Source organism: Parambassis ranga, chromosome 7 (assembly GCF_900634625.1).
Source record: "Parambassis ranga chromosome 7, fParRan2.1, whole genome shotgun sequence".
Classification (NCBI taxonomy): domain Eukaryota; kingdom Metazoa; phylum Chordata; class Actinopteri; family Ambassidae; genus Parambassis; species Parambassis ranga.
The window spans coordinates 4216705-4244465 of NC_041028.1; the positions used below are offsets into that span (position 1 = coordinate 4216705).

The 27761-nt window shown below is 41.3% G+C and overlaps 3 protein-coding genes across 6 annotated transcripts; 2 read left to right on the forward strand and 1 right to left on the reverse strand.

Annotated features, from left to right (window-relative positions):
- Nucleotides 1-805: 805 nt before the first annotated feature.
- On the reverse strand, nucleotides 806-14675 carry LOC114438561 (protein bicaudal D homolog 2). 2 transcript variants are annotated; one of them, XM_028410014.1, is made up of 10 exons: nucleotides 14488-14675; nucleotides 13135-13469; nucleotides 11274-11486; nucleotides 10966-11118; nucleotides 9317-9826; nucleotides 7587-8462; nucleotides 6897-7076; nucleotides 5517-5668; nucleotides 4051-4411; nucleotides 806-3053 (listed from the first exon to the last, which is right to left on the reverse strand). In XM_028410014.1, exons 2-10 carry the CDS (start codon nucleotides 13387-13389, stop codon nucleotides 3048-3050), a joined length of 2706 nt encoding a protein of 901 aa, XP_028265815.1. In that variant the 5' UTR covers nucleotides 13390-13469; nucleotides 14488-14675; the 3' UTR covers nucleotides 806-3047. The 2 variants fall into 2 exon arrangements, with proteins under 2 accessions (XP_028265815.1, XP_028265816.1); XM_028410015.1 differs by lacking the exon at nucleotides 4051-4411.
- A 246-nt stretch (nucleotides 14676-14921) lies between these two features.
- apex2 (APEX nuclease (apurinic/apyrimidinic endonuclease) 2) lies at nucleotides 14922-17634 on the forward strand. The gene is made up of 6 exons (XM_028410292.1): nucleotides 14922-15111; nucleotides 15207-15290; nucleotides 15516-15696; nucleotides 15800-15943; nucleotides 16244-16313; nucleotides 16452-17634. Exons 1-6 carry the CDS (start codon nucleotides 14997-14999, stop codon nucleotides 17505-17507), a joined length of 1650 nt encoding a protein of 549 aa, XP_028266093.1. The 5' UTR covers nucleotides 14922-14996; the 3' UTR covers nucleotides 17508-17634.
- Nucleotides 17635-18280: 646 nt separating this feature from the next.
- Nucleotides 18281-27688, forward strand: LOC114438640 (sodium-coupled neutral amino acid transporter 3-like). 3 transcript variants are annotated; one of them, XM_028410139.1, is made up of 17 exons: nucleotides 18282-18438; nucleotides 20026-20152; nucleotides 21531-21617; nucleotides 21699-21783; nucleotides 21889-22004; nucleotides 22781-22854; nucleotides 22930-23022; nucleotides 23148-23229; nucleotides 23794-23876; nucleotides 24058-24116; nucleotides 24204-24332; nucleotides 24668-24747; nucleotides 24841-24941; nucleotides 25114-25238; nucleotides 26247-26391; nucleotides 26467-26570; nucleotides 26650-27688. In XM_028410139.1, exons 3-17 carry the CDS (start codon nucleotides 21577-21579, stop codon nucleotides 26752-26754), a joined length of 1422 nt encoding a protein of 473 aa, XP_028265940.1. In that variant the 5' UTR covers nucleotides 18282-18438; nucleotides 20026-20152; nucleotides 21531-21576; the 3' UTR covers nucleotides 26755-27688. The 3 variants fall into 3 exon arrangements, with proteins under 3 accessions (XP_028265941.1, XP_028265940.1, XP_028265939.1); XM_028410140.1 differs by lacking the exon at nucleotides 20026-20152 and having other exon boundaries at nucleotides 18281-18438; XM_028410138.1 differs by lacking the exon at nucleotides 18282-18438 and having other exon boundaries at nucleotides 19878-20152.
- The last annotated feature ends 73 nt before the right edge of the window (nucleotides 27689-27761 follow it).

Here is a 27761-nt window from a genome sequence, read left to right on the forward strand (position 1 = left end):
AATAAGACCTGAGTTTATATCTTCTACACGTCCATGTATCAACACAGACCCGTTTGTCACTTTACATTTAACTTCATAAAATCTAAATATCATGATATCTGTTAATGAAAGGTCAACTTGCATACAGATAAAAAGTTAAATTATGCAGAGTGTTTGCATGTTATCTTCTAAAACAATGTCATCATGTTAAAGCCTGCACACTTCAAAAGGTCTCTGGTGTCATCCCTGTTCCCTCACAGAGGGCCTTGTGTGGACATCTTACTCCTGCAGGTCTATGGATTAAACTCTTTTGGTGCTTTCACTTAAGGATCTGAACTCCCTCTAAACTGCTCATCGTATTTTTGTTTCTTCTGGCTGCTGTTTGTGTTAACTGAAGGATCTGCCTCCAGGAGATAAACCCTTAACAAATCACAGAGGGAGTTCACACAAGGTTAATCAAATCCAGAATACCAGTCACTCCTGCCGTCCTTTGTAGTTTACGCAAGATGGAAATTCTGCTGTTAGTCAATGTTCCCAGCTGACTCCCCTCAGCAACTTCAAACTCAGCTGGGATGTATTTAAAATGTTGACTAATCATACCATGGCGATCATGGCAACTAAGCCATGATAAGAGTCTAGAAGAGGTGCTTCCACTCACATACACACCTGAATATCCCAATCGGAATCAATAAAGTATCTCAGACAGACAAGAATAAGCCACAATATATCCACAATGATAAACCCATAGATAATAAACCATAACTTCATAAATCACTCTCTCACTATCCTTTATACTGCGTTTGAATTTCATCAATGAATACCAAGATACAGTGTTGGTTTGATTTTATTCTTCGGGACAAAAGTGGGTCACAGGTTAATGAGAGGTCAACTTGCATACAGATAAAAAGTTAAATTATGCAGAGTGTTTGCATGTCATCTTCTAAAACAATGTACACAGAATGCAGACCACATAAATACAGTTAAAATATTATACAACAATGGTAAATTATACACACACATCTGCACAGAGTGAATTAAATAGATCCAAAATCCATTTACATCCTTCAGAGTAATATGACATCATGTTAAAGCATTTTCACTTTTTAGCAGGAAGAAAACAATAAATAGTAAAATGACCTTCATGTCATGGCCTTATCACAATATGTTCTTCATGATTTGGTACAGTATCATGTATCCAAAATAAACACACAGTAGTTGCCGACCATTAATTATTCAGTAGTCAATATTGACTAGTTAACTAAAAAGTGAAAATATTTTATCAGAATGAGATATCACCTTATTCAGTGCTAAATCTGCTCATTGAGTTTCCCCAACAGCAATTAAATACCTTCAAAAAATAGACAACTACAGTGTAAGATGGTAGCCTCTATTTAGAAAATGTGACCAAGGCACCAAAACAAAAAAACAAAAAAAATAAATAAAAAAATAAAAAAAGCAGGATGCGGCGTCTTCTACTAAACCAGTCTGTAACAACGGAGCATTTGGGTTTTCTTGCATTCAGTCAGTAGTTATTTTTCAAATGTGGTCTACAGGGCTTTGATTGATCACCACCAGCTCAATTCTGTTTGAATCTGGGTTATTCTGAGGTAAGAGCATTACCTTAAATTGCAGTCTGTTTAAGAAGGCCATGCATGAGACATCAATACATACATTTACAAGATTTAATTTGTTGACTGGGCCCTTTGAACGGCACAGTAATGTCAAATTATTTATTCATTCTTTTTTTCTCTCCAATAATTGGAAAAGTGTTAGTATCAGTCACCATCATGCGGTGTCGTGTCTGTCTTATTAGCAATCTAAATGCTGGAGCTATGGCAGAAGCAACTTGCTCACTGTTACTTTACTACATGATTATTTTGGTAGCACACAAAGCATGATAAAATACAAAACATGATTATAGTTGCGTCGTGTCTGAAGATGAATGGGATCCGTTATCGTGGTAATATCAAGACAAATGAGCATGAAACATGTTAGTTTTGAGGGAAAACGAAGCCACTTAAATCCACAGCCTGAAGCCTATCTTATCTGTCCATGGGATGTTTGCACATGTGCCACTTTGAAACAACTTTCAAAGGTTGCTTATTATGAATGATTGAAGCTTAGCTGAAAGTGAAGGTAGGTCACAAAACTGACCTAGAGCCCGAAGAACAGCAGGAAGTAAACAGGCACTGTGCTGACTCGGTCTGCATAGTTTGCAAAGTAAGATGCACATTAAAGATTTCCCAAATTGTGTATCTGAATGCTCAAGTGTTTTGACCTGAGGTGGCATACATATGGCTGATCAGTTTTCATATGAAACAGCATGCTCACTGACCTCTTAGTTAAAGGGTGTGGCTGACAGGCAGACCCAGAGATGCTCATAGGATTCAAAAGGGCCGTGTAGTAACTGCACCACTAAAGGAAGGTATCTCAAGATGAAGTTAAGTTCTAAGTTCCACTATTAGCTAGCAAGTCTGTCAGTAAGGCTGCATTGTTCTATAAAAACAACTATCTCTGGGAGAACTATCACAGATGATCTAACAGTGTAACGACACTAAATGACGCCAGACAGACCTGACCGGGACGCCAGACTAAAGGCAAGAGTGTAAAGATGTACAGCCATCAGAGAACAGATCATAGCCTTAAATCAGAGTCAGAGTGAGGACAATGAATGCTGTACATGAAAGGTCTCTCATCCTGGAATAAATACTGTCAATGGTTCACCACGACACAGAGCCATATGGAGGTTGGAACCACTTTGGACAAGACAGTCAATGACTTCACAGAGAAATGAGCAGCACATTGGTCTCTTCATCCTTCTCTGGGCTGCATGCAGGTTTCTCCACTCCAAACAGAGAAGACCGAGAAGGTGGGATGAGAGAGATTTTTTTTTAAATAATATTATTTCTAAATCCATGTTTCTGGAGGGTAGAGTGGGGAATGTACGCAGCATCACATCTGGGATGAACAAGATGTCTCGAGTCAGGAAAGGAAGAGGGAGCCAGGGAGTCAACATGAAGACAGGCCCTTATGAAGTAGAGGGGTTTTGGAGTAATGGAAGGAGTGTTTCAGCGCTACAGAGGTGGGGTGAGACAGAGACAAAAGAAAACATGTTTAGTTCAACTTAAAAAAGCAAGTGACAAAGGTGAGGATAAAGTATCAGGACAAACAGATAACTATATAGCATGAGAAGGATCAGCATAGTAGGGCAGTATCAAACAAACTTTGTGCAAAATACAGCTAGCTCATTTTATTTTTGGGGAAAAAATAAAGTTAATATCAAAGCACATATTTTTATCGCCTCCTAGAGGATTTCGAGTGCGAGCTGCGAGCCCTGGAAGATGTAGCCTGACCTTTATTAGCAGAGCTCCTATTGACATTAGTGTGCAACTCATCAGTGGCTCTGCTTGTGGAGGTGGATGCCCTGCGTCTAGACTCTCTACAGATCCCTGTCATCCTGGCCTTACCAGGTGGATTGTGAATTGGGAGAGATGAGTTGGCATGGGCCCCTGAAGGTTTTGGGCTGAACTGTGAAAAGGCCTGGTCTGCCTGGAATGTGTTGCGGCATGCAGCTGATGCTTGTACAGAATTAACCCTGTGACTCAACTGTTTTCTTCTCACAGAACCATCTAGGTGTGGTTTTAGATCAGGTTTTTGTTTACTTTCACCCCATGCTTCAGATGTTTTAGGGTAAACATGCAGAGCATTAGAAGAGGTTAGATTATCTATTGATGAAGGAAACACAGAGGACTTTTGCCTGGTGGAGGAGGCAGGTACAACACGAGTTGTGATGAAGGTGTCCTGACGTGCAGGGACCGAAGCCCTCCGCCCTGATGCCCCCCTTCGTGATTCACTTACATGTGTTTGGACCGTTAACTCACTGCTGACAGAACTAGTAGAGCTTTTACGTGTGAGTGAGAGTGAGCGGCCATCACTTGACTCTGTGCTAAAAACATCACTGACGCTACGACTTCTAATAAAGGTTGCGTCTCGTGGGAGACCCCTGCCCCTGCGAGGCCGGCTGCTTGTCTGGACGGAGCTATCAGGACAAAGAGAAAGAGGGGTTCTTACAGGGCTTGTGTGGAGGCTTCGGGTTAGAGCTCGTAGGTGGTGAGTGGCCATGGCAGGAACGCTGCTGCCAAGAACGGGGCTGCCGCGTGGACTGCTCCTCAGTGGGGGGCGGGCAGGACTGCTTCGGGGGCTCCGAGGGGCTCGGCCTGACTTGGTTGCGAGCTCTTTAGCCCGGGAGCGCCGGGGGCTGCTGTTCAAGCTGTGAGGAGACAGCGGAGCCTCCAGGTCCTCCAGGCGCTGAGTAAGAGCCAGCTTTTGCTGGATGGCCATACGCAGCAGAGAATTGAGAGTCTTCTTCTCATCCTCTGCGGCTGCGAGCTGCCTCTGCATCTCATCCAGCTGGGTGACGTACTGGTCACACCTGAGAAGCAAAGCAAAGAGATGCAACATGCGCAAACAGGCAAGAGCAAATTAAACACAGAGACACACAAAACACATGCTGAACATTACTTTTAGTATGAGATGCAAACTTTACACTACAATTAATCACAGAATATTATGCAACTTACTAGATTATTTGAGTCTTTGGGGGGAAAATAGGGTTGAGTTTTATTTTTAACAAAACTACTACTACTACTGAATTTTTATGGATATATAAAAAATGTCAGCAAAGCCTTAATAATTTAATGAGTGTGTAATTGATTAACTTTACATTGATTAGCTACTAATAACACTTCAGACACGACTAGAATAACATTTCAGAAAGTATACTTTGTTACAGTGGAAGTGCAGTCACTGTCACTATCCACATGATGGCACTACTGAACTGATTATATGAAAAGGCCTTTTTGTTTAAGCTGTAATCTTTAGCCTGTTGGAACAGACAGTAGTAGTCCTTGATCACTGTCTGTGTGCCAATCCTTCTTAGGGATAATCAAATGCTCGCTCATAACTGTCTGGAAAGGGTTCAGACAGTTTAACATGAGTCCAAGAGCCTCATCTGAGAGTAAATAACAAACCAAACACACATCTGTTTTTGATGACTCACATAAACAATTAGTTTACAAAACTGAAGGCAAAACACTGCAAACAATTATTAATGTCAATGCATGGTCAGAAAGATTAGTGATTAGGAAGTGATGTTTTCTGGTCTGTAACTCTTCCACCTCAACCCTTGAAAGCATGTCTGTCTAATGCCCCGCCCATCGCCTGCAAACATTCCCTAAGGTGACCTGGCCTGACGGGACAAATTTGTCCTTGTCCTCCTCCCCCCCGTCATCAGCACAGGGCAGAGCATGTGGTTCCTAATCTTCACGTGAACTGGTGGATTGTCCACAGGCGTAATAAGCACAGTAAGCTTATTACATGAGTGATAGCAAAAGCTGCACCACAACAAGCGCACCATTACTAAGCATGAAGAACACACTAGCACCCGACTAAATAAACATATCCAGTTTCCAGAATTTTAAAGCAGTCAAAATCTGGTTTAGAATCTGAGACATTGCATTTCAACGAGGAAGACTTACCGGCTGGCAAACATGACTCGGAGTGAAGAGAAGGTGGCAGCATCCTCCTTCAGGGCCTTGAGTTCATTCCGCAGTTTCATCATGGTTTCTGACACCATGCTTTTCTCCGTCTCATACTTGGTTTTTAGGTTGGACAAAGCCAACTCTGCACTCTGCAATGACCAAACATATGATTCACTTCAGAGTGTGGTTATAAATGCCTAATGTTATGCTTGTAATTTCCAAATTGAAAGCACTATTATACCAAGGAATTGTGGGGAGACCCCTACAAAGTGTAACATCCACCAAAATTATTTGTTGCAGATTTTTGTTAAAATAAAAACATGCCTTAAATGTAAACTCATTAAGTTAAAATGATCATTATTACCCATTTTATCCTGTTTCTTGTGACATACATTCCCTTTGTTTAAGAGCAATCAATATCAGCACTAGAAGATCAATAGAAAACCATTGACCGGATGATAAACTGAGTAGAAAGAAAATACTGTGATTAAAAAGTATTTTTTGTTATTTACATCAATTTCATTTAAAAAACAATGTCTGACAAGGTTGACATTTGACACATGAGTACATGAACCCCAGTTATTTAACCCCAAGTATTTAAGTCTACTTGTTTTTTGATAACCTGCTATTAAGCACGTTCAGACAAGATATTAATCTGTATTTTGTTCTTAATTAATTTTAGCTAAACCAAACCAAAAATGTGTCCAAAAAATCCTCTATTAAGGAAACACCACGTGTACAGAGCACCAAGGGCACCAACAGGCATTATAGTTCTTGCACCTGGCATTGAGAAGGTAAACTAGTGTAAGTGAGGCCTGCCCAGTCAAACAGATTACTGTGAATGTGCAGGAGAGGCTGACAGCTCAGGGACTGACAGAAACAGGTCGTGCAGTGCTTGAGGTACAGCTAAGGAGGGGGAAGGAGAGTTCAACATCACAGCATACTCAAGGTGCAGCACCTTGCAAGTGCTAGAGACCGTCTAGACAAGACCCTGATGAGACAGGTCAATGACACTGCTTATGTTAAGATTATGCACAGAGTATAATGAAGCACGCTCTCTTCCTTTACCTGAACAATGGTTTAATTAAAAAGAGATGAGCACTTTGATTGCATTTTATGCCAATGTGATCTCCCTAAAAGGGCAATGTTGCTTAAAGTAGAGCGGAACGATGGGATGGCTGAATCAGTCAATCAGTTCTTTCATTTTATTTTAGTATTTTTAATGCACTGCCTCCTTGAGAATTGGCTACAAGGTGAGGTGTCTTTAATCTTATGCATCTGGTCCCTGAAAGTTTCCCCATAATGTAATACTCATATGGAGGAAATCAATTTGGAAAAAAGTAGACTGTGGCATAGTAACTGTTGTCTCTGGCCTACCTGTTTGTTAGCCTTGAGGACAGTCCTGAGGGTAGCAATCTGTTCTCTCTTGGTGCTGAGAAGAGACTTGAGTTTTAGAACTTCCTCCAAGAGGCTTTCAGCATCCCGCTCTGACTCCCCGCTGCAGCTGAGCCCAGAGTAAGGCATTGCGCCCCTTTGCCGACAAAGGTCCACAGCCACCTGAGAGAACAAAAGGGTTTGGTTCACATTAAGTAACTTCAATGTGTTTTAACCACATTTCACATACTCCACAAAGCACTTCAAGTACCGTGAATTGAGTAGAATTAATCTAAAAATATATATCATAAGAGAAACGTATTTGTAAAAAAAACAACAACACACGGTGTTCCAGACATTGCTATTAACTCAAAGGATTTTCTGTAGTGGAAGTCACAACAAAAACTTTGACCTCTGATAATCCAATCCATTCAAACCCACACACACGTGTCAACACAGCCCACACCAGGCACTGGAGCTGTGCGCACACTCAAGTTACTTGAGTGTGACTCTGAGTGGAGTATTATGTTCAGAGAATATTTTGTGAAGGCTTTTTACTCAGAACAAAAGCCTGGCTAGTCAGCAACAGTGTTACAAAGAAAACCATAAAATCAACTCAGTTCAAGAACTTTTGAGCTGTAATACTCCCAATGAATTTATGACATACTGACATGAACTGCAGGTCTATCTTACCCGGAGGTGTTTGATCTGGCAACGGATTACTGCTACCAAGTTGCGAACATTGCATGGGTCCCTGAAGTCCAGGGTGGGTGATCCAGGACAGGTAGGGGACTCTATACTGGCTCCTGCACTGTCCACCTCTCCCATAAACTGCAACGCTGCTGCTTTGGAAATGAACATGTCATTGGCTCGAGGCTTCTTTTGTGCATTGTGCTGAGGATAGGCATGCTGTGATCTTCGTACACTGCCTCCTCCACTGCTCGCCCTGGCACCATCTTTGTAGTAGTCCAGGGTGACCCGCTTGGGTGTTAGGTTGTTGCACACACAGATGTGGTGGTAGAGGTTTGACAGCTCCTCCGAGAAGGCCAACAGCTCTTCTTGGGCAACGCTCAAGTGGCTTTCAGAGTCAACTGCCACTTTCCGTGTGGCTCCGATCTCCTTCTCTAGCTCACTGATGCGCTCCTGATCTTGCTTGCTGGACTTAATGCATTGGCGGATCTTGTCAGCCAGTTCCTGGGCTTCTCCCCTCCAACGATCCTTCTCCTGCTTGTATCTTTGCTCCAGGGACTTGTAACGAGTTCCGGCCTGGGACAGTTCATCCCGCAGCTTCAGAAGCTCTTCACTAGCTGAACGCATGCGTGCCTCCAGCACCTCCTTGCTCTTGGTGTCTACTTCATAATCAAAGACGCCACCATCTCCATTCTCGGTCTCATTGTCTCCTTTATCGTCTGCCTCTTGGTTGTGATGCTGACTGTTCTGCACAGCTTCTAGCTGCTGGGTGAGAGAGCCAACCTTGTCTTCTTGCTGACTGAGTGCCTGTTTGGACATTACAAGCTGCATCTGCAGTTCCTCTACTTTGCTGGCCAGGCTGGACTTCTCTCGTTCCGCCTGGGTGCACACAAACACAAAACATGTTCAGTTTTACCCAAGGCAACTGAATGAACAAAATCAAAAGTACATATTGTTGGAACCCAAATTCTCCCCCCACCACCTTTACTCTTAATGCATTTTTTATGTAACCCCATTCAGCTCCACAGTCCAAACATCTGTCGGGCAGAAGCTTTCTAACCCATCCCCCAATTTAAGTGCTTCATGAATAATAGATTTCCTTCAGACAGAGAGGAATGACATTTCAAGACATTCTTAATTTTTTAAAGTACCCCATTGTTTGTGAAACTGTGAAACTCTATCAGATGGGAGGATTGCTCAGGGATGCAGGCATTATTATATATTAATACTTCTCCTCCTTCACTAACACCAGGTGGGTGTGGTGTATAGCAGTGGACATCCTCACAAAAGCCAAGTCCTTCAGACTGACCTGTATGACAGCTTCATTATTTAGAGTATTGAAGGGCTGCAGCATTTAAATGTATCTTTAAGAGTACAATTGCTTAAATCTAACTGGTGCAGTTCTGCAAACAAAAATTTTTTTAACAAAATATGTAAATGTATTACTTTAGTTTTAACACTATCATTACGACAAAGCTTTTTTTTGCTCTTTCACTCTTACATGTGCCTTTTTAAATTCTTATTTAAAACATTACCCCAAGGTGAAATGACAGTCAGGATCAAAATATTTTATTTAAATTTAATTTTTATATGTTAAATTCCGGTATTTTATGTTAGAGTGAAGCTATTAAAATTAATTTTGCTTTGTATATTTGCAGCACTCATCCTGGTAGTAATTTTTCTCTGACATACTACAATAAAAGAACAGGGGTACACCTCTCTCTGTTGCATACCTGTAGGAGCTGCTGTTTTAGTTTCTGACTGTCTGAAAAGTGTAGCTCACTCAGCAGGTCCGACACAAGCCCAGAGGCTGGAGCTCGCAGGAACACATCACTGTTGCGCGGAGTAGAATAGCGATGGATGAGGCCGTTACTTTTGGAGCCTCCCGAGTGAGGAGGGTGAGCAGAACCGGAAGCAGATCCAGAACCATTATTAAAACCGCTGTCCTGGTTCTCTTCCTCGCCTTCAGCCTCTCCACCCTGGCCCTCTTCCTGGCTGTCATCCAGGTGCTCCAAGTGGAGCTCCAGGTTCCCTACAGAATCAAAGGGATTAAGGGTCAAGGCAGAAAGCTCCCGCCTCAGACTGTTCTTCTGCTCCCTCTCCTCCTTCAGGGCTTCCAGGGCCTCATCCAACTGCCTCTCCGCAATCTCCCTCAGCCGTGTTGCCTCGTCCAGCTGGGATCGCAACTCGTCCTGCTCCTCGTTCTTGTGGGTCAGCTCCAGCTTTATTGATTCAAACTCAACCTGAAACATGATTAGGAGCATAACAAAGAGATTGATTAATTTTCCATGTTTGTAGGCATATTTTGCTGGTTACTCCATACAGTACATACAGTCAAACAAAGGTAATGCAATGATTTCCTAATATTACCCAGGTTCCACATTTTTCATGAATATAAATCTGTAATAGGTCCTGGCTAGACAAGCATTTGTATTTCCTGCTGCCTTTCCTTGTGTCAAATTTCTTACAGTATAAAGCAATACGTTTTAGCTGCTGAAGGATGTATTTGTTTAGTTGGCTCATATAGTTGCTTTACTTAAGCTTTAAACATTAAACCTAATACCGTATGACTAAAAGGACTTAAAGGGATTTCATGTTACAAATACATCAATGACTGTGGAGGCAGAACTGTTTTTTTTAAAGTCAACACACAAGTCATGTACACACTAACAAACCTCTTGCTACATTTAGAAGAAACCATGGACACCTCTGCCTTGACAGTGGTATGTAAACACATCAGGCCTTGTCTGTAGCTTGAAACATTACTACCATAGACACAAGGATATTGAACATCATGTGTGTTGCATCATCTAACACACAGCAGAGCACATAGCGATCATCTAATTAGTATGCTGGCATTTAGAGAAACAAAAATGTTCTCTGCTAAAATTATACACAGATTATGATAACACCAACATACAGCATACATCTCAGAGCATTAAAGTCCTCCTGAATGTAAAAAAAAGATATTCAAACAGAGTGTCCTGAAATCACCTGAGAGTCATAAGATATGTTGAAGCCTGGTTGCCATAGTGCTACTTACGGCTAAGCCAAAGTTTTATCAGCCTTGGCATTTAGCTCAGGCAAAACAGACATGCAGGGAATTCACTGACAATTTGAGACATGTATCATTGTCTGCTAAAGGGAACTAACAACATTAATAACTGGTCTGTTCAGTCTCTCAACAAAGGTCAAATTGCAACCTAGAACTAATATATTTTGTCAACAAACATGGTAGAGAGATTACAGATTTACTGTGCTTTTAATGCATGTAACAAAAGAAAGGCAACTGTAACTAGACTATCATGCCACACTGTACAATACACACTATTTCACACAATTACAAAAAATAAACAGAACTTAAAAAAGGGTGATAACTGACCTGGTTTTCCTTTAGTACAGACACCTGTTTTTGCAGAGATATGTTCTCCTCTTCTAGCTCACCGTTGTCCTGCAATTGTCGCATCTCACGTACTTTAAATTCCTTCATTTCATCCCTTAGATGGCCCTTCTCTGCCTCCAGACATTCACACTCCTGTGGAACACACAGATTTAATACACTACCATCACTTTTGGTTTAAGAATGAGGCTAAGCAGCTAATATATAGATAATATTTCAGAGTTAGTGAGGAGGAAGTTGGGCATAATAGTCACACCAGTGTACACGTGGACTGAGTGAGTACACCATACCTTTTTTAACTGGGTGGAGACCACCCCCAGTCTATCGATCTCTGCGTGGGCATTGCTCATAGCAAGGCGTGTTTGCTTGAGCTCTGACTGAACTTCCTCTATGCGGGTTGCCATGGCAGCCTCTTTAGTCGCAGTCTCCTGCAGCAGACTCTCTTCCCGGCACTCTCCATCAGCAGCTGCACGCTTTTGACTGCTCACAGAATCTGCAAATGCCTTTAAACAAACAAAAGCGATGAAGGAAAAGGCAAATTTGACCAAATTAAGGTCAATAAACATCATCTTTTTACACAAAGTAGAGGAAATGGGACCTCTCTGACAACAATCTGAAATGGCTGATATGATTTGGTAACCATAAACCTTAATGGCCACTTCCATACCATCTCACACTATACTTATTGTGCACATATGATACTATCAGTCGAACACGCTGCACTTAACACTGTAATAACGTTTCCTCTCAGCCTGGCTTAATTAGGAGCGTTGACACATTATGCATCAATGATTGCTGATGAAAGTATCACCAAAAAGGTGTTAAATGAAACGAACAGGCTGCTAAACACGCTCAACTGGACATCAGGAGGCAGTTATATAATGGTGCTAACTTACAACCAATGGCTTTGCTCTGCTTTGGTAAAACCCTGCTAAAGCCTAGGTGGATAAACTGCTGAGAAACCAGGTTTATGAAGATTATAAAAATGACTGAAATTCTGTACCACTACGCCCCCCTCAAGTATAAAGAGCTTTGCTTGATATGTAGCTATAAAACGTCACAGTGGATCAATACAGCTGTGACACGTTTATTACAAAATATCTGCCTGCAAATCTAAAATGGGTACAAAAAACAATTGCAACACAAAACAATGGCCACATGATGAGATTTTTAAGGGATTATTTTCTTACATAAACCAGTTTTAACAAGCCTGGTCAAGCGGAGCCTATCTGGTGTATGCGTGACAAAGTTTACATTAAGGAAAAAATATCAAGGGGCACCTGAACAAACGCGCACAGAAAACACAGTTGGTGAAGTTGATTCTCAGTTTTTCAGCAGTGTGAAAATCCACTGAAAGACACATTTTAAGTTAAAAAAAGTAAAAGTAAAAAATAAAACAACTAGAAGCATATGTCCAATCGATCTGTAAAAGGCTTGGATTACAACCTTAAGAGAATCATTTCGATTATTAGTTTCTTAGCACTAAACAGTCATCCCCCACTGATGCCTTCCAACGTCAAATGACATGCCAGTGCAAAAGTGCAAAAGTGACTCAGCATGCGATCACAAGCCTCATCATTGAAAGTATAATATTAGGTCACAACTGCACAACAGAGCTGTTATTGTGGTAGACTCATTACCAAAAGGCAATAAAGGGATGAGCAGTCAAATTCACATCATAGTTCAGTGGTGCATAATACAAAGAAAACAATGCTATCCTTATAGTACTGATAAGTGCAGTCACTGAACAGCTATAAAAAACTGACATGGGCATAAGCAGGGAGATTATACCTTCATTTAAATATTGAAAGCATTTAAAAATGTGTACCAGCACATGGATAAATCACCAGTCCCTTCTGTTCAATAATAACACAGGTGAAACTAAAAAACATATTTTCATATTATTCTGCTGTTCATTCCTACTATTTTCTTCGTCCTCGACTATAGCTGTAAACATGTAAAATGCATTACATAGGAAATATCACAGTGGAATCTGACTTTAGGAAATGCTTGTTTGAATTATTAATGTGTGGTACCAAAAAATGACCACAAAATCCAGGGTGTGTTTTTCGAAAATTGCATTTTAAGATTAGAAGAAATTTTAGCTTCATGAGCCTACATGAAAAAATGCAGGGCTTTAGATTTTCCTACCTCTCTGAGCTGCTGTAGCTCCACTTTTAGCACCTCATGCTCCTCTTCCAGCTGCCTGTGTTTCTTCTTGAGGGCAGAGCTTTCCTCCAGCACCACCAGGCCGTAGCGAGCTGCCTGCAGCTTCTCTTCTGTGGCTTCTTGGAGCTCCAGAGTCAGCCGCATCACCTCGGCATTCAAGTCTCTGCTCCCCATGTCTGCTTCCCCTTCCCCAGCCTCGGTTGCTGCACTTGCTGGGTCTGCATCTGCCTCCAGCATCTTTGCTTGGCCTTCTGCTTGTCTGCCAACGGTCTAATGGGACATCTACCTCCTCACTCCTCCACTCTCATTATGCCACACTACCAAACCAAGAAACACAAAGAAGAAAGTGGTTACATAAACTACTTTGAACCGTGTCCAGCCTGGCAAAGAGGGTTTGTATAAATCATATTGTGACACAATTTGAGCAAACTGCAAAGATTAACTTTGAGAAAGCAGTGGTGAAACAGTTCAACCTATAAGCTCTAAGGGGGGCTGGGAACCACATAAATTCAAGGCATAAACTACTAATAAACATAATTTGCAGTCTGCACAAATGCGATTGTTGTATGTTATGTTAATACCTGCAGGCAGCTTTGACTGTGTTCATTATTATGAGGTTTAACAGGTTGTTTGGGCCCTGGTTATTTTCAGCCACTCTATTCAACACAACCATCAGAAACCAGCTGCTTATAGTAAACTAGGATTCAATGGGGTTTTTCTACAACTTCTACATTAGATTACAGCGGATGTTGCTGTAAAAACAAAACGTGCTAACAACACATCTCTATTACTGATATTTACTGATCGGGTGGGGCCGATACCCCCGATTTCCTCGTGTCCTCCTCTGTGACCGAAGATGGAAACACCAGGATGACCGTTGGCGAATGATGCAGCTACTTAGGTCATCATGCAAGCATCTGCTTTCCTTAGCCCACGAAACACCTCGCCGTATCATCGGTTTGTAGCCTACGTGTGCACTATGTTTCCAAAATAAGGTGGTATGCAAAAGGCCAGAAACCTTCTGAAACAGACACTAAATCGAAGACGACACCGAACTGGAAACAAGACACGCACGGCCAATAGCTAGCAACCACAGCTTTAGCCTAACGTAGACAGAAAGTAAAGACCATGAACCTAGCTTGCTAACGACGACAAGTTGAACAATTATAGCCATCAAGCCTGTTTGCCTAATTGCGAAATATTACATCGTCTTGGCCGAACAGAAACCATCGCCTGCCAGACTGCGTGGTTGTTCATTCGTTTTAACGTCAGTCGGATTCTGTCAAGACAAGCTAATTAGCTGAATAGCCATCATTAGCCAAACTAAGTACTCACCCTGTCCGTGTATTTCAAACACTGAGCTGCCCGTTTGCCAGCAAACGTTGCACCTTCTTCAGGAGCTTCAGGAGCAGCGATGACTGCTTATCGCGACTGTAGCCAAGGGTACCAGCCTAGCTTAGCGAACAGCCACTTCCCTTCCTCCCACCCGGTTCTCTCGTTTCACAGCGAGGCCGAGTGTCAAACGCGCGCCGAAAACGTGAAGGCACGATTACCCCCCCTAGCTTGGCAACAGGGCAATGCAACCAGACCGAGAACTGCCTTATTTACCGTATTTAGGCAGATATAGCATGTGCTGTTTACTATGACACAAAAAGCAAACATTAAAGTTCTAAATACATTCGTCATATTTTATTAACAAATATGGCATTGGAGGGAAATAAGAAAAAAGTAAACACTAGAAGCCACTTCCGCTTGCACCTTTCTTGATTTCCGCTTTACTTCCGGGTGTGCACATTGGCCGCGGTGGACTGTATTATTTATGATCTTGTTGTAGTTTTTCTACAATGAAGATCGTTACCTGGAACATTAACGGCATCAGGACTTTCGGAGGCGGAATAAAAAAAGCTCTGGACTCCTTGGACGCAGATATTATCTGCGTTCAGGAGACAAAGGTGACAAGTAAGTGATTAAAAGATTAGAAAACGCGGGGGCTGTCATGCAACCAGCAACAATCTGAGGACTGTTATGAAAAAATATTATTTATTCGTTCACAGGAGACTTGCTTGATGAAAGGACTGCCATTGTTGACGGATACAACTCGTATTTCAGCTACAGCCGTGGACGAAGCGGATATTCAGGTGCATTGTGCTGGTGTATCAGTTTACATATTGCATCTTTGATTCAAGGCATTGCTGTATGTTTTCTATTTATGATGTATATTCAGTACAGATGATCAAGAAGGTACAGGAAGAACATATAAAAAATAAAATGTTATTTACAGGAAAGTAACTTTATGCACAACATCCACTGCAGCACAAGCAAACAATACTAACTAATCTTTGTTCCATGCCCTATGTTCACAGGGGTTGCCACTTACTGTAAGGACGGTGCCACTCCATTTGCTGCAGAGGAAGGTTTAACAGGTCTGCTGACTAACCATGAAGGAGCTGTTGGATGCTACGGAGACCACGCAGAGTTTTCAAGTGAAGAGCTGCAGCTTCTGGACAATGAAGGACGAGCCGTTATCACACAGCATAGAATCATGTATGAAAAAATATATGTTGCAAATGTGTGTGTGTGTGTTTTTTTTTAGGTAGTTGTAGTTGATGATGTCATACCTCTTTTTGACTCTGTTTAACCTCTGCAGGTGTCAGGACGAGGAGAAAACTGTTACAGTCATTAATGTGTACTGTCCACGGGCTGACCCAGAAAAGCCGGAGCGAAAGCAGTTCAAACTGCAGTTTTACAATTTGCTTCAGTGTCGAGCTGAAGCTCTGCTGAAAGACAGATGGTGAGTGTTTTGACTCGTTTCTTAGTTTCAGTCTGACACAGGTGTATCATGTTTCTACCATACAGGTAGAAACATGATGTTTCTACCATACAGGTAGAAACATGATGTTTCTACCATACAGGTAGAAACATGATTTTTCACAGTAAATTCTAACCTCTTGTTGCCAGTGTACAGTTGTTAGGCATTTGAGATTTGAGAGATCTGAGAACTTTTTTTTAAGGATATTTATATATATTTACAGAATCTTAGAATCCCTGTTTTCAGAGTTGATGATTCTAAACTTTCTGCTTTATTTTTCAGCCATGTCATTGTGTTAGGTGATGTAAATACATCCCATCGGCCAATAGACCACTGTGACCCCAGTGATATTGTAAGTTAAAGATTCAAAGTCTGCTTATTTTTTACTCTATTAAAGGAATAGGAAAAAATACGATTTCTACAATGTCACATTGAGTCCCTGCATTCATAATTTTCTTGTTCTTTTTTTGAATCTCCTCTTATAACTCAGGAGGATTTTGCTGAAAACCCTGGGAGGAAATGGCTGAATGGCTTTCTGCACATTAGCAGACAATACCAGGATGAGGATGAGGATGAGGAAGGACCCGATGAAGAGTCTGAGGTAGCAGATTCCAAACACAGCCAAAAGTTTGTGGACACCTTTCGCTATTTCCACCCAACGCGCACCAATGCCTTCACATGCTGGTCCACCCTCACTGGAGCACGGCAGACCAACTATGGCACACGCATTGACTACATATTTGCTGACTGCCAGCTTGCAGAAGAGCAGTTTGTTGCAGCAGATATCATGCCTGAGGTGGAGGGTTCAGACCACTGCCCTGTGTGGGGCCATCTGAGCTGCTCTCTCCTCCCAAGCTCTAAGCCTCCTCCTCTTTGCACTCGCTACCTACCAGAGTTTGCTGGCAAACAGCAGAAGCTGTCGCGCTTCCTTGTGAAGGTGGATCAAAAATCAATTCAGCCTAAGCAGAAGGATGTCCTGCCAGGGTCTCAAGAAGAGGAGGAGAGGAGAGAGAATTTAAACCCATCTGGAGCTGGAAACCTTTCTGGTAAAAAACGGTTATTAACATCGGACACTGTTGTTCCAAAAGGAAAAAAGACAAAGACAGTAAATGCACCTTCAAAGCCACAGGGTAACCTCCTTTCGTTTTTCAAACCCAAACCCACAAATGTTCTGCAGTGTAAGGTTACATCACCACACAGCCACACGCCATCCTCTGTCACAGAAACTCTACCTGAAGTTTCACCACCTGTGTGCAGCCCCAGCACAGCAGAAACGGCCATGACAAAGCCTGTAACCTCTCAGCCGACTGTAGGACTCTCGGATACCAAAAAGGGAGCATCGTCAGTGTTTTGGAAGTCAGTGCTTCACGGACCACCTCCAGCTCCCTGCTGTAAAGTCCACGGGGAACCCTGTGTGCTTCGGACTGTGAAAAAAGAGGGGCCAAACATGGGCAAACAGTTTTTCGTGTGTGCCCGTCCTCAGGGACATTCCTCCAACCCCGAGGCTCGATGTAATTTCTTTGCATGGGTTGACAAGGGGAAGTGACATGTTTACTGTGTGGACTGGAAGTTGTTATGTCAGTTACCACACAGATGTTTTTTTGTTTTTTAGTCTCTTAACTAAACAATAAAAGACGGTAGTTTTATATAACTGAGTTTGATTTTTATTGGTTACTAGCATTGAAAAATCTATAGATATTTTAATATGTATTTTTCAGATTAAAGAAAGTGCAACTTTTCTCTCTCTTGTGTCACAAATAAATCTAAGTTGGGAGATTGTGATATTTTACATAGGCTTGTTGAATAGTTTTTTAACAGAAATAAAAGTTAGTCAGTTGTGAAAGCTGTTAAGTTAATAAACAAACTGAAACATCTGTTAGTTGCCTGTTCAACTCAAGAGTAAAATCAATCATCTGGACTCGTAGCATAGTTTTCATTAGATATGTTGCTCTTCTCTAAGTAGCTTCATCAGTCCCTGTGCCCACTAGATGGCATCATCACTGAACTGATGGCACAAAGCTGAAGGTTAAAGGAAGAAATGAGAAGTAACTTTTCACAGCAACACATTTTACTGGCACCACCGGCTACAGTGCTACTATTGTAGAATGTGTTTTACATTTTTCGACTTACGTTCAGATTACATTACAAACACTTCCTCCAAAATGCTGTTGGGGTTAAAAAACAAAACTGTTATTATATATATACTTATATTTCATAAAGTAACAGGGCACCACTACAGGCCAGACCAGAAAAAAGGGAGTGACCTAAGCAGTAACATGACAGGAAATATTCTTTACGCGCGCATTCCCTGCCTCCCTCCTTCCCCCCATTTTCTTCCTCTGCTCTTACAGCGTGTAGAGAACTCTGTGGCCCTGAAAATAAGAATCCGGACCTGAAAACAGCCAAGAAGTTTCAACCTTTACACTGTCACTCCTGTCCCGGCTGATGACATCCATCTGATGACTGTTAATAGAGCGGTGAGTACCAGCAGAAGGCCTCAGCTTGTGTTCTAGTGAATGAGCTGCCACGCATTCACATACCGGGAAACAAAGAGCCAACAGAGCTGCACATAAAAAAGCTGTAATATAAACAAAAATGAAGTGACTTATGCTTTAACCTTTCAGCTGAGGATATATTTAAACACTTATTTGTAGTCTGCTTGCAGCAATGAACAGCACAGGTTTGCATGACTAAATGTAATGTAATTGGCTACAAATGGCATGAATGATGAAACCAAAATAACGTTAAATGTTGGATGCATCAAATATATTCTTGACAAGTTTTTCCATTTCAAGTCACTGAGGCCATTTAAACAGAATCATCATCATTTTGATTGTTGCTAGCCGACTCAAAACAAATGTGTGAAGTGCTTCTTGGATTATGATTCTAACTGCCATATATAAAAATATATGTGACAGTGTGGCAGAAGCAAAAAACATACATTTTCCTCCTGGTGAAAGATTTGTGTCATGCATGAGATAAGGAAACAGGGGTGTTTCTTGGGTGTGAATGCAAAATGTATATCAGTTAAGTTAGAACTTTATCAGCAACTGAAAACTGTGAGATGGGGATGACGCTGTAGTTCTGATGTTCAAAAGCTAAAACTCCGTGTTGGTACATTTAATGCAGGCTTTCCCCATTAGCACCCATGACGTGACATTTTAAAGGTCGCGTTTGTTTTGAAAAGGAAATGATTCAGTGGTGAACACATGTCAACAGCTTTAAAGATGAATAAAGGGTTTAACAGCTGTAACAAATAATAATGAAAAATGTTGTTACATTTAAAAACAAAACCTAAAAAGTGATATAAATAAATAATAAATACAGAAGGATAATGAAACATTAAGACAGATAAAGTCATGAAAAATTACATTATAGGATGAAAACCTCATCTAAATGAACATAATTAGAAATATGTACCATAAATCTATTAAACAAACACAACATGCATTCTTTAAAATAATAAATTTCAACTCTCAGTCTGTCTCTCCTGATTTCTGTTTTGCGCCTTCACACAGTAGAGATTTAATCTGATTTAATGGGCCCAGTTAGAAGCGTGGTGTTGCATGACTTGTTTATTTCTGCTGTTGCGTTTCAGTCCAGGTCACTCTGTTTGGAGACACACATAATGTTTCCACTCTCTTTAAGCACAATCACATGTGAGCAATCTTTTAAAGAAGCACTTATCTCCTAAGCTAATTACCGTCACTATGACTTCCAGCAGGATGCAAACTGTCAGTGAGTTTTCCGCACACATGCTGTGACAAAGCCCACCTCAGATGACACGTACACCACCCCCCCCTCCCTCTTTAGACTGATGGGATTCTGCCTTTTAACCAAACCCCCCTTAAAAGCTGCAGGTAATTCTTTGCCTTTATACACATGCAGTTTCTTTGTAGACACCTGGTGAAAGGATCCCTGCAATATATATACCTGTGGCTGGTAATACAAAGGGTTAAGTATGGGTGTTCCCATTTCCTGCTCTCTCTCTCTCTCTCTCTCTCTCTCTCTCCCCCTCCTTCACAGCCTGTAATCTCTTTCACTCTCCTCTCTTCACTACCAAGGAGCTTTGGAGAGACTCCCAAGAACAAATCTAAATATAAACATTGGAAGAGGCTGAAAATTGTTGCGTTCGGATCTGTTCTCTTAGTATTTTGGAAAAGAACACCGGCCTTCTTCTTGATCACTGGGGTAAGTTGTGTGGATGTATCCTTGTGGTAGAAAAGTAGGAATAGAAGGGAAGGGCTAACTGTCAATAGTGAGCTGGTCTTGCGTCAGACAGAGCCATGTGGTACGCACAGCAGGGTAGTAATGCACATCAATATCCACTCTGTTTAACTGTAAATGCTTTTGTATATTGACAAAAAAAACATCATTTAATTTGTTATGTTAATGTAGTTTGGGGGGGGAACACTCTGTGAAGGGCACAGGGGCAACATGAAAGGAAGGAAAGAACATTTTGTCTTTTCATTACCACTTTTCCACTGTTTAAGAGCTTCCCTTGTGTCGAATGAAATTTCAAACATGGAACAAGGCCCTAGTTAACCAGGTTTGTCTACTTTCTTAACCCTCACACGTTCCCTTTAAAATACAAGCAGGGAAATAACCCTGCATTTAGAATAGCAAATAATCCATCTTTTGGGTCATGTTAAAGTATTCCTGAGTCTGTTCTCTGTTGGTTGTTTGAGTTGGCTTGTGGCCATGGAAAAGTCATCGGCTGTGTAGCTAAAGAAAGTTACTCCAACCAAACTTGACCTGAGGCCAGTATGCAGGGAAAAGGCTACTCTGTATTTAGCCTAAATAGCATCATCTACACAGGAACCCTTTGTTTATCACGGTTGCCCACTGCTGTCAAGCACTAAGCTGTATGGATTATTGTCAGCTGGCCTGTTCGGACAGCCAAGCGTAGGCACCTGAAAAACTCTCAGGAATGGCTAACAGTAGTGCCAGAGGGGTCCTTTGGGGGCAGTTTGACCCACAGAGAAGAGATGAATCCCATGACCCTGTTTCAGGAGCACAGGCCCACATTCAATTCCACGCCAGCTTTACATGGCCCACAACAGCTTACAACAACATAAGTCCTCTGACAACGTTTGTTATCTAAAGCCGTTCATGTCATATAAGCTTTAAATGGACTGATGTCCTTTTTCTGGAATTCTTTAGTAAACAGCGCAGTGCGAAAGGACGTCACCCCGAAAAGAGCTACATTCTTGTTGTCCTTGGCAAGAGGGAAAGAAATTACAGAGATGTGTCTCAAGACTTTGTAAATAGGTCTGCGCTTTGGAAACCAAGCCACATTTTACACTGGGTCTCAATATTCTGCCTGTCTGCCTCTTTCTCAAGTACTAATTTACATTTATTGCACGGTATGTGCCAGAGGTGACACCATAGAACACAGTAAAAATCTGTCTATCCTCCTTCTTGGAAGTCTCGCTCTGAGATCTTGTCTCAAGTGTAACAAGTTGAAACAGATCGCAGACCGAGGTGATGCATACAGAAGCGATGTAAAAGACATGCCAAATGTATACAAAAGAAGCACGTCATAAATAAAACCTGTCTCCTCTTACAGCAATTTCAAAGTTCGAAGACTTAAAAAGTAACAGCAGCAAAGAAAAATGGAGCTTCAGAAGATGAATGGACACAGCAGGGATGATGGGTAAGACGTGAACAATAAGGATCTGATGGCTGCTAGATTTACAATATATTAAAACTTGATTGATTATTCTTTCTGCTGTAGATTTGACGGGCTTGATGCCCTGGCAGAACAACAGGAGTTTCTCCCACATAAAGCTGGTGCCAAGAAAGAAATCCACTTCACAGACGTGAGTGCCTTTTCTTCCCCCATTGAAGCAAAAAAAAAAAAAAAAATACAGTAAAAAACTAACTGAACTATCGAACTGAAACCCTGCGCTGTCCTCTCACGGCAGTTTGAGGGAAAGACTTCGTTTGGAATGTCCGTCTTTAACCTCAGTAACGCCATAATGGGCAGTGGAATTCTGGGATTGGCGTTTGCGATGTCCAACACAGGAATCGTTCTTTTTTTGTGAGTATTCGAGCCAAACACACACACACACACACACACACACAGTCCCCAAATCCTGGCTGAACTCTGTGAACTTTTGTTTTGTTTTTGTTTTTTTGAAAGTATGTGTGTTTGTTTCCATGTATGTGCTCACAGTACTGCTGGTTCCCTCTAACAATAGTATAACTATGTCACACACACACACACACACCTTTGCAAACTAAAGTCCAGCTGCTTCAACTTCATTTTTTTAGTTGTGTTTGTGTATGTTTCTCTCCTTTTTTCTTTTAATAACATCAATATTCAACTAAAAACGTTAAGACTAGATTTAGAATGAGAGTTTGTATCATCATTTATAGACTAAACAGAGTCAATAGAGTGTCCTTGTAAGGCCAGATGTAAGGCTACACAAGTGTGTATCATCTGACTGTGTGTGTGCGTACAAAGGTATGTGTGGTGGCAAGTGGGATGACAGTGCAGCACACATACATGCAGTGCTACAGTAGGATCCTGATCTGTCAGAATTTAGATTAGAGCTCATATACACACACACACACACACACACACACACACACAGCTTCTCTAAATCAGATTTGAGTGGTTAAATATAGACCCCAGTGATCAGATCCAAGACACGCCTGGTTGGATCAGTGCTGTGCTATGTGGCGGGGGGGTTGGTGGAGTGTGGCTCGGCCTCTCAGAGCCAAACTTTCTCCCTATAAATCATAATTTCTCAGTAACAGCATGTTCCTGTCATGTAGAGTTATGAATAAACTTCTCTTTCTTGTGTGTTTCAGAATCCTGTTGTTGTTCATTGCTATTCTGTCTGCGTACTCTATTCATCTTCTGCTGAGAAGTGCTGGTGTTGTGGGTAAGTCAGAGCTTCACTAAACACACTTTATTAGCACTTTATGTATTCATTATATAACTATAATATCATGCTTAGGCATTCGGGCCTATGAGCAGCTTGGGAACCGCGCTTTCGGTCATCCTGGAAAAATGCTGGCCGCTTGCATCATAACTATTCACAATATTGGAGGTAATGTTGTGTAACTTCCCCTCATTTAATGTCTGTCAATAAACCTGTTTGTATTCATTCAGAAAACCAGATAAGCCTGTTCCTCTGATGTTTTTTTTTTGTTTGTTTTGTTTTTTGTTTTATAGCCATGTCCAGCTATCTCTTCATTGTCAAGTCTGAGCTCCCACTGGTTATTCAAGCGTTCCTTGGCAAACATGAAAACACAGGGTGAGTGTCAAAGTGGTTTTCTGCCATAGATTATTTTATGTTTTAGAGCCTGGCTGATGCAGTAAAATGTTACAATAAATACATGTGCACGGCTGACATGATGGTTGTCAGGGACAGGGGTTGGAAGCAATGCGCCCTCCTGTGGACATGTGGTCACAGTCCATTTAAATCTGTCGGCTGAGGGAAGGCTCACCATGGCAGCCAGAAAAATGGCAGAGAAGCTTGTTGCAGAATGGATATTTTGGCCAAAAATTTAATAACTATTTACTTGTGAAATCCCAAATCATGAACTTGACTCTTTAAACAAAGTAAACACAGGCTTTACAGTTAGCTGCATCAGCCACATGACCAGATTTGAGAATGTATTTCACAAACTACTGAAGACAGCCCATCCTCACCAAGAAAATAGATATTTTAGTTTAAAATTTGATCAGGATGTGTTGTTAAAGGCTGCTAATGCTGGTTGATGTGTCAGTCGGGCTCTATCATGTGCAACAGTTTCAGTTTCCTGTTTGATAGTTGACACATTTTATTTCATTATCTGTTTGCTTGGCTGTCTCGTAGAGAATGGTTCTTGAATGGAAACTACTTGATCCTCATTGTTAGTGTTGCCGTCATCCTTCCACTAGCACTCATGAAACAACTTGGTATGTTCTTCCATTCTGTCACTTTTTATTTTATTATCACTCATACCCCTCCATGTACACACATCGTGTCTTCACTACCCATCTAGTTCATTTTCCCAATATTACAGTATCATCACTTCCGCATTCTGTGCACTGTCTGCAGCAATAAATAACTATACATGTCGTTATTACTGAAATCCAGGCTACCTTGGCTACACCAGTGGCTTCTCTCTCTCCTGCATGGTGTTTTTTCTCATTTCGGTGAGTCGGCTTAGATATACACAATACAAACTGCTGCTCTACCTTTAAATATGTATCTTTAGTTAAACAATGGCTGTGTCTGCTCAGGTTATATACAAGAAATTCAACATACCATGTCCGCTCGAAGAGGAACATCATAACACATCTGTTGACCACTATCATGTTAACGGGACGGACGACTTCTGTGAGGCCAAGATGTTCACCATCAATTCACAGGTTTGAGGAAAAAACACATTTTTACATCCTCTGTGCCAACAGTACAAAGGCGTGTTATGTCAACAGCAGTGCTGGAAATAAATTAAATTAAATTAAATTAAGAAACTTTTATTAGTCCCACAATGGGGAAATTGCTTAAGGCAGCCCAGCAAAGAGCACCATACACCAGTGAGTACACTGGAGGCTAAAGGTAAAGTGCCTTGCCCAAGGACACACAACAGTGACTAGGGAGGAGTTGGGATTGAACCACCAACCTTCTGGTTATTGGACAACCCTGCTATACCACTGCTGCCCCAAATGGGTCTCACTAATCTTTTCTGTGTTCTGGCTTTTAGACAGCGTACACCATCCCAATTCTGGCTTTTGCTTTTGTCTGCCATCCAGAGGTGCTGCCCATCTACACTGAGCTGCGAGAGTAAGTCAAACTCCACTTCCACCTTTCCTGCTACATGTTCGTCAGAGCCTAAGATCTCTAATTTATTCTCCCTCTCTCTGCTTTGAACCGCAGTCCCACCAAGAAACGCATGCAGACGGTTGCCAACATCTCCATCCTGGCGATGTTTGTCATGTACCTGCTGACTGCTCTTTTTGGTTACCTCACCTTTTTTGGTGAGAAACTCTTAACTCCTGAGAGTCAAAGTTAACTTTGTTCTCATCTTATGGGATGTCAGACGAATCGCTTGTGCCCAAAGTGCAGTGTTTTAGATCGGGGGTTACACAATGTGAGTGACGTCTGTTTCTTTCTCTCTCTCTCTCTCTCTCTCTCTCTGTGTGTGTGTAGGCGCTGTGGAGTCTGAACTGTTACACACATACAGCCGTGTGGACCCCCTGGACGTCCTGGTCCTCTGTGTGCGTTTAGCTGTGCTGGTTGCCGTCACTCTGACTGTCCCTGTGGTACTTTTCCCGGTAAGACATTCATCTATCAGCTTATAAAATATTTACTGTTATCGTATATGAATACTCTTATAGTGTTTTAAATAAAGATTTAATGGCAAAAGTAGATTCACATTAGAGCGATTAAACTAAAGGCCAGGGACAAATAATAAAAAAAATCGTTGAGCTTAAAAATAAAAATAATTGTTAGCCAAAGCCCTTAAAACAAAAATACATAACTACCCAGAAACGTTCATATGAATTAAATAACAATTTCCTCTAAATCAAAGGTTTACTCCAAAATAGAATAGAATAGAATAGAATAGAATAGAATAGAATAGAATAGACTTTATTAATCCCTTTGGGAAGGTCCCTCAGGGAAATTCGGGTACAAGCAGCAATACAACACTGACAGTCAGACCGAGAGTTAAATAGAATAAAATAGAATATAGTACAGTAAAAAATAAAAGATAAGAGGAATTATGTACAAACACTGCACACCAGCATAGATGGTAATGTGATATAGTGCAGTAAATGTAAAGGAATTATAAACAAGAATCTGAAGCTGTTGTTGTTATTGTTTATCCCTTAAATCAGTGAAATATGTGTGGAATGCAATAATTAAGGTTACACGTACATACCTGGAACTCCTGCAGGATGACTGTTTGTCTCAGAATAGTTCTTTTTACCAAGGTTTCAGTGCTCTGTCTGACCGTCCTGTGTCCTGTTTCAGTTTGAGCTTGTTCAGCTATAGATAGAAATGAAAGGAATTAAGAACAAACAGCAGATCAGCAAACACACTCAGAAGCCCTGTTACTAGTCATATTATAGTATTTATGCTCATTTAGCTTCTTGCAGATCAATGTGCAGCTGAAGCCAAAAGAGAGTTAGCATAGCTTAGCTGAGCATGAGTGTTGGCTTGCTCTTACACCAATGCAAAAACATGTAAAACATACATCTTCCTGGTGGTAGCCTGCTGTTTTTATGCTAAGATTATCTCATACAGGCGGTGCATAAGTAATTGTTCTTTTCTGTCTGCAGATACGTAGGGCCTTGCTTCAGATCCTGTTCCCAGAGAAGCCGTTCCACTGGGCCAGACACATCAGCATCGCTTTTTGTCTCATCTCCTTTGTCAACCTGCTCGTCATATTCGTGCCCTCTATCCGCGACATCTTTGGCCTCATCGGTATGTTTAATAGGGAATAGTTGATTTTGTAGTGTGATCTAAATCATCTCCTGACACTCCTGCTGTCTTCTGCAGGAGCCACATCTGCCCCCAGCCTCATTTTCATCCTGCCTGGAATCTTCTACATCCGGATTGTTCCTGAAGAACAGGAACCTTTGCTGTCAAGACCCAAAATCCAGGTTCGGTTTAGTTTCTTGACTAATTAAAGATACTACTTGGATGTGTTGTTTATACATATATTGTTTTTTTTCTCTGCAGGCTGCATGTTTTGCTGCACTGGGATTCATGTTTATGGTCATGAGTTTATCCTTTATTATAACTGACTGGGTGACTGGGGAGTCCCGAAGCGGAGGTGGGCACTAGCCAGAACCACAGGAGGTATTACAAGCAGAACGTCAACCAGAGCTCTCCCTCTCATTAAAATTACCCCAATCTGCAGACTTCTTCAAAGCCAACCATGAAAGTTTGGTTGCATGAGGTGAAGGATACATGAAGAAACTTCACCTACATCCAAAAGAATTAAATAAAGGAAAGGAGGTGTCACGGCGCAGTCACAGTGTGAACACAGGAGGAGGAGAACACAGATGTGTTCTGAGCAAATCAGACCTCAAAGTAAGAATGGGGTCATGCAAAAGGATGAATGAGAACAGCATGACTAAAATGGAAATCCCGTTTTAGAGTATGGATGTGTACAGTTCCTTGGAATAGCTCAGTCACTGCCAACACCCTCCCAGTCTACTTCCCTACCATTCAGCATTGTTGCAATGCACTCATTTTCCAGGCATACTTCAGTGTCATAGATTCAGCTAAACGTGAGCAGTGAGGGTTCCACACAAACCATTCCATGCAGCTCCGACATGGAGCTGAATTAATGTGATATTTTATTATTTATCCATCTCTGACACCTAACATGACCGATGTGAAGTTTAAGGCTGAGGTGTGTGGTGTATTTCTGTGGGATATTTTCTGCTGATCATGAAGGTGAAAGTTTTGGTTTGTACAGGAGAAAGTTTATTATGACCAGCCACAGCTGAAAACCAAAGAATATATTTATTGTGTCGAATTAAGACACATTTTTTTTACCATGTCCAGCAAAGGGCCAATTTTAAAATTGTGCATTAAAACATACAGTATTAAAAAAAATGCAGTGTATGTTTCAGCAGTCCCAGAATCTATTCAGTATGCTGAATGTTTTTTTTTTGTTGTTTTTAAATTTGATTCTAAAATATCTTTGTTACTCATCCTGTACATTTTTTAAATTAATTTGAATGTCAATAAAACATGTCTGTCATTTGTACCTGTGTGTTGTGTTGCTTTTGTTTGGCAGTAAAATGAAGAACAGCGGTGCCCTGCCTCCTTCTGAAAATGGA

Excerpts from the sequence above, each read along its gene's own strand:
- LOC114438561 (XM_028410014.1), bottom strand. The coding sequence starts at position 13,389 with ATGCTGGAGGCAGATGCAGACCCAGCAAGTGCAGCAACCGAGGCTGGG. Across the intron at positions 11,119-11,273 it reads TCTCCACCCAGTTAAAAAAG|GAGTGTGAATGTCTGGAGGC; the intron begins GTATGGTGTACT and ends TGTGTTCCACAG. Across the intron at positions 9,827-10,965 it reads CTGTACTAAAGGAAAACCAG|GTTGAGTTTGAATCAATAAA; the intron begins GTCAGTTATCAC and ends ATCATGTTTCAG.
- LOC114438640 (XM_028410140.1), top strand. The coding sequence starts at position 21,577 with ATGGAGCTTCAGAAGATGAATGGACACAGCAGGGATGATGG. Across the intron at positions 23,877-24,057 it reads AGCACTCATGAAACAACTTG|GCTACCTTGGCTACACCAGT; the intron begins GTATGTTCTTCC and ends ACTGAAATCCAG. Across the intron at positions 25,239-26,246 it reads TCCCTGTGGTACTTTTCCCG|ATACGTAGGGCCTTGCTTCA; the intron begins GTAAGACATTCA and ends TTCTGTCTGCAG.
- apex2 (XM_028410292.1), top strand. The coding sequence starts at position 14,997 with ATGAAGATCGTTACCTGGAACATTAACGGCATCAGGACTTTCGGAGGC. Across the intron at positions 15,697-15,799 it reads ATCACACAGCATAGAATCAT|GTGTCAGGACGAGGAGAAAA; the intron begins GTATGAAAAAAT and ends TAACCTCTGCAG. Across the intron at positions 15,944-16,243 it reads GCTCTGCTGAAAGACAGATG|CCATGTCATTGTGTTAGGTG; the intron begins GTGAGTGTTTTG and ends TTTATTTTTCAG.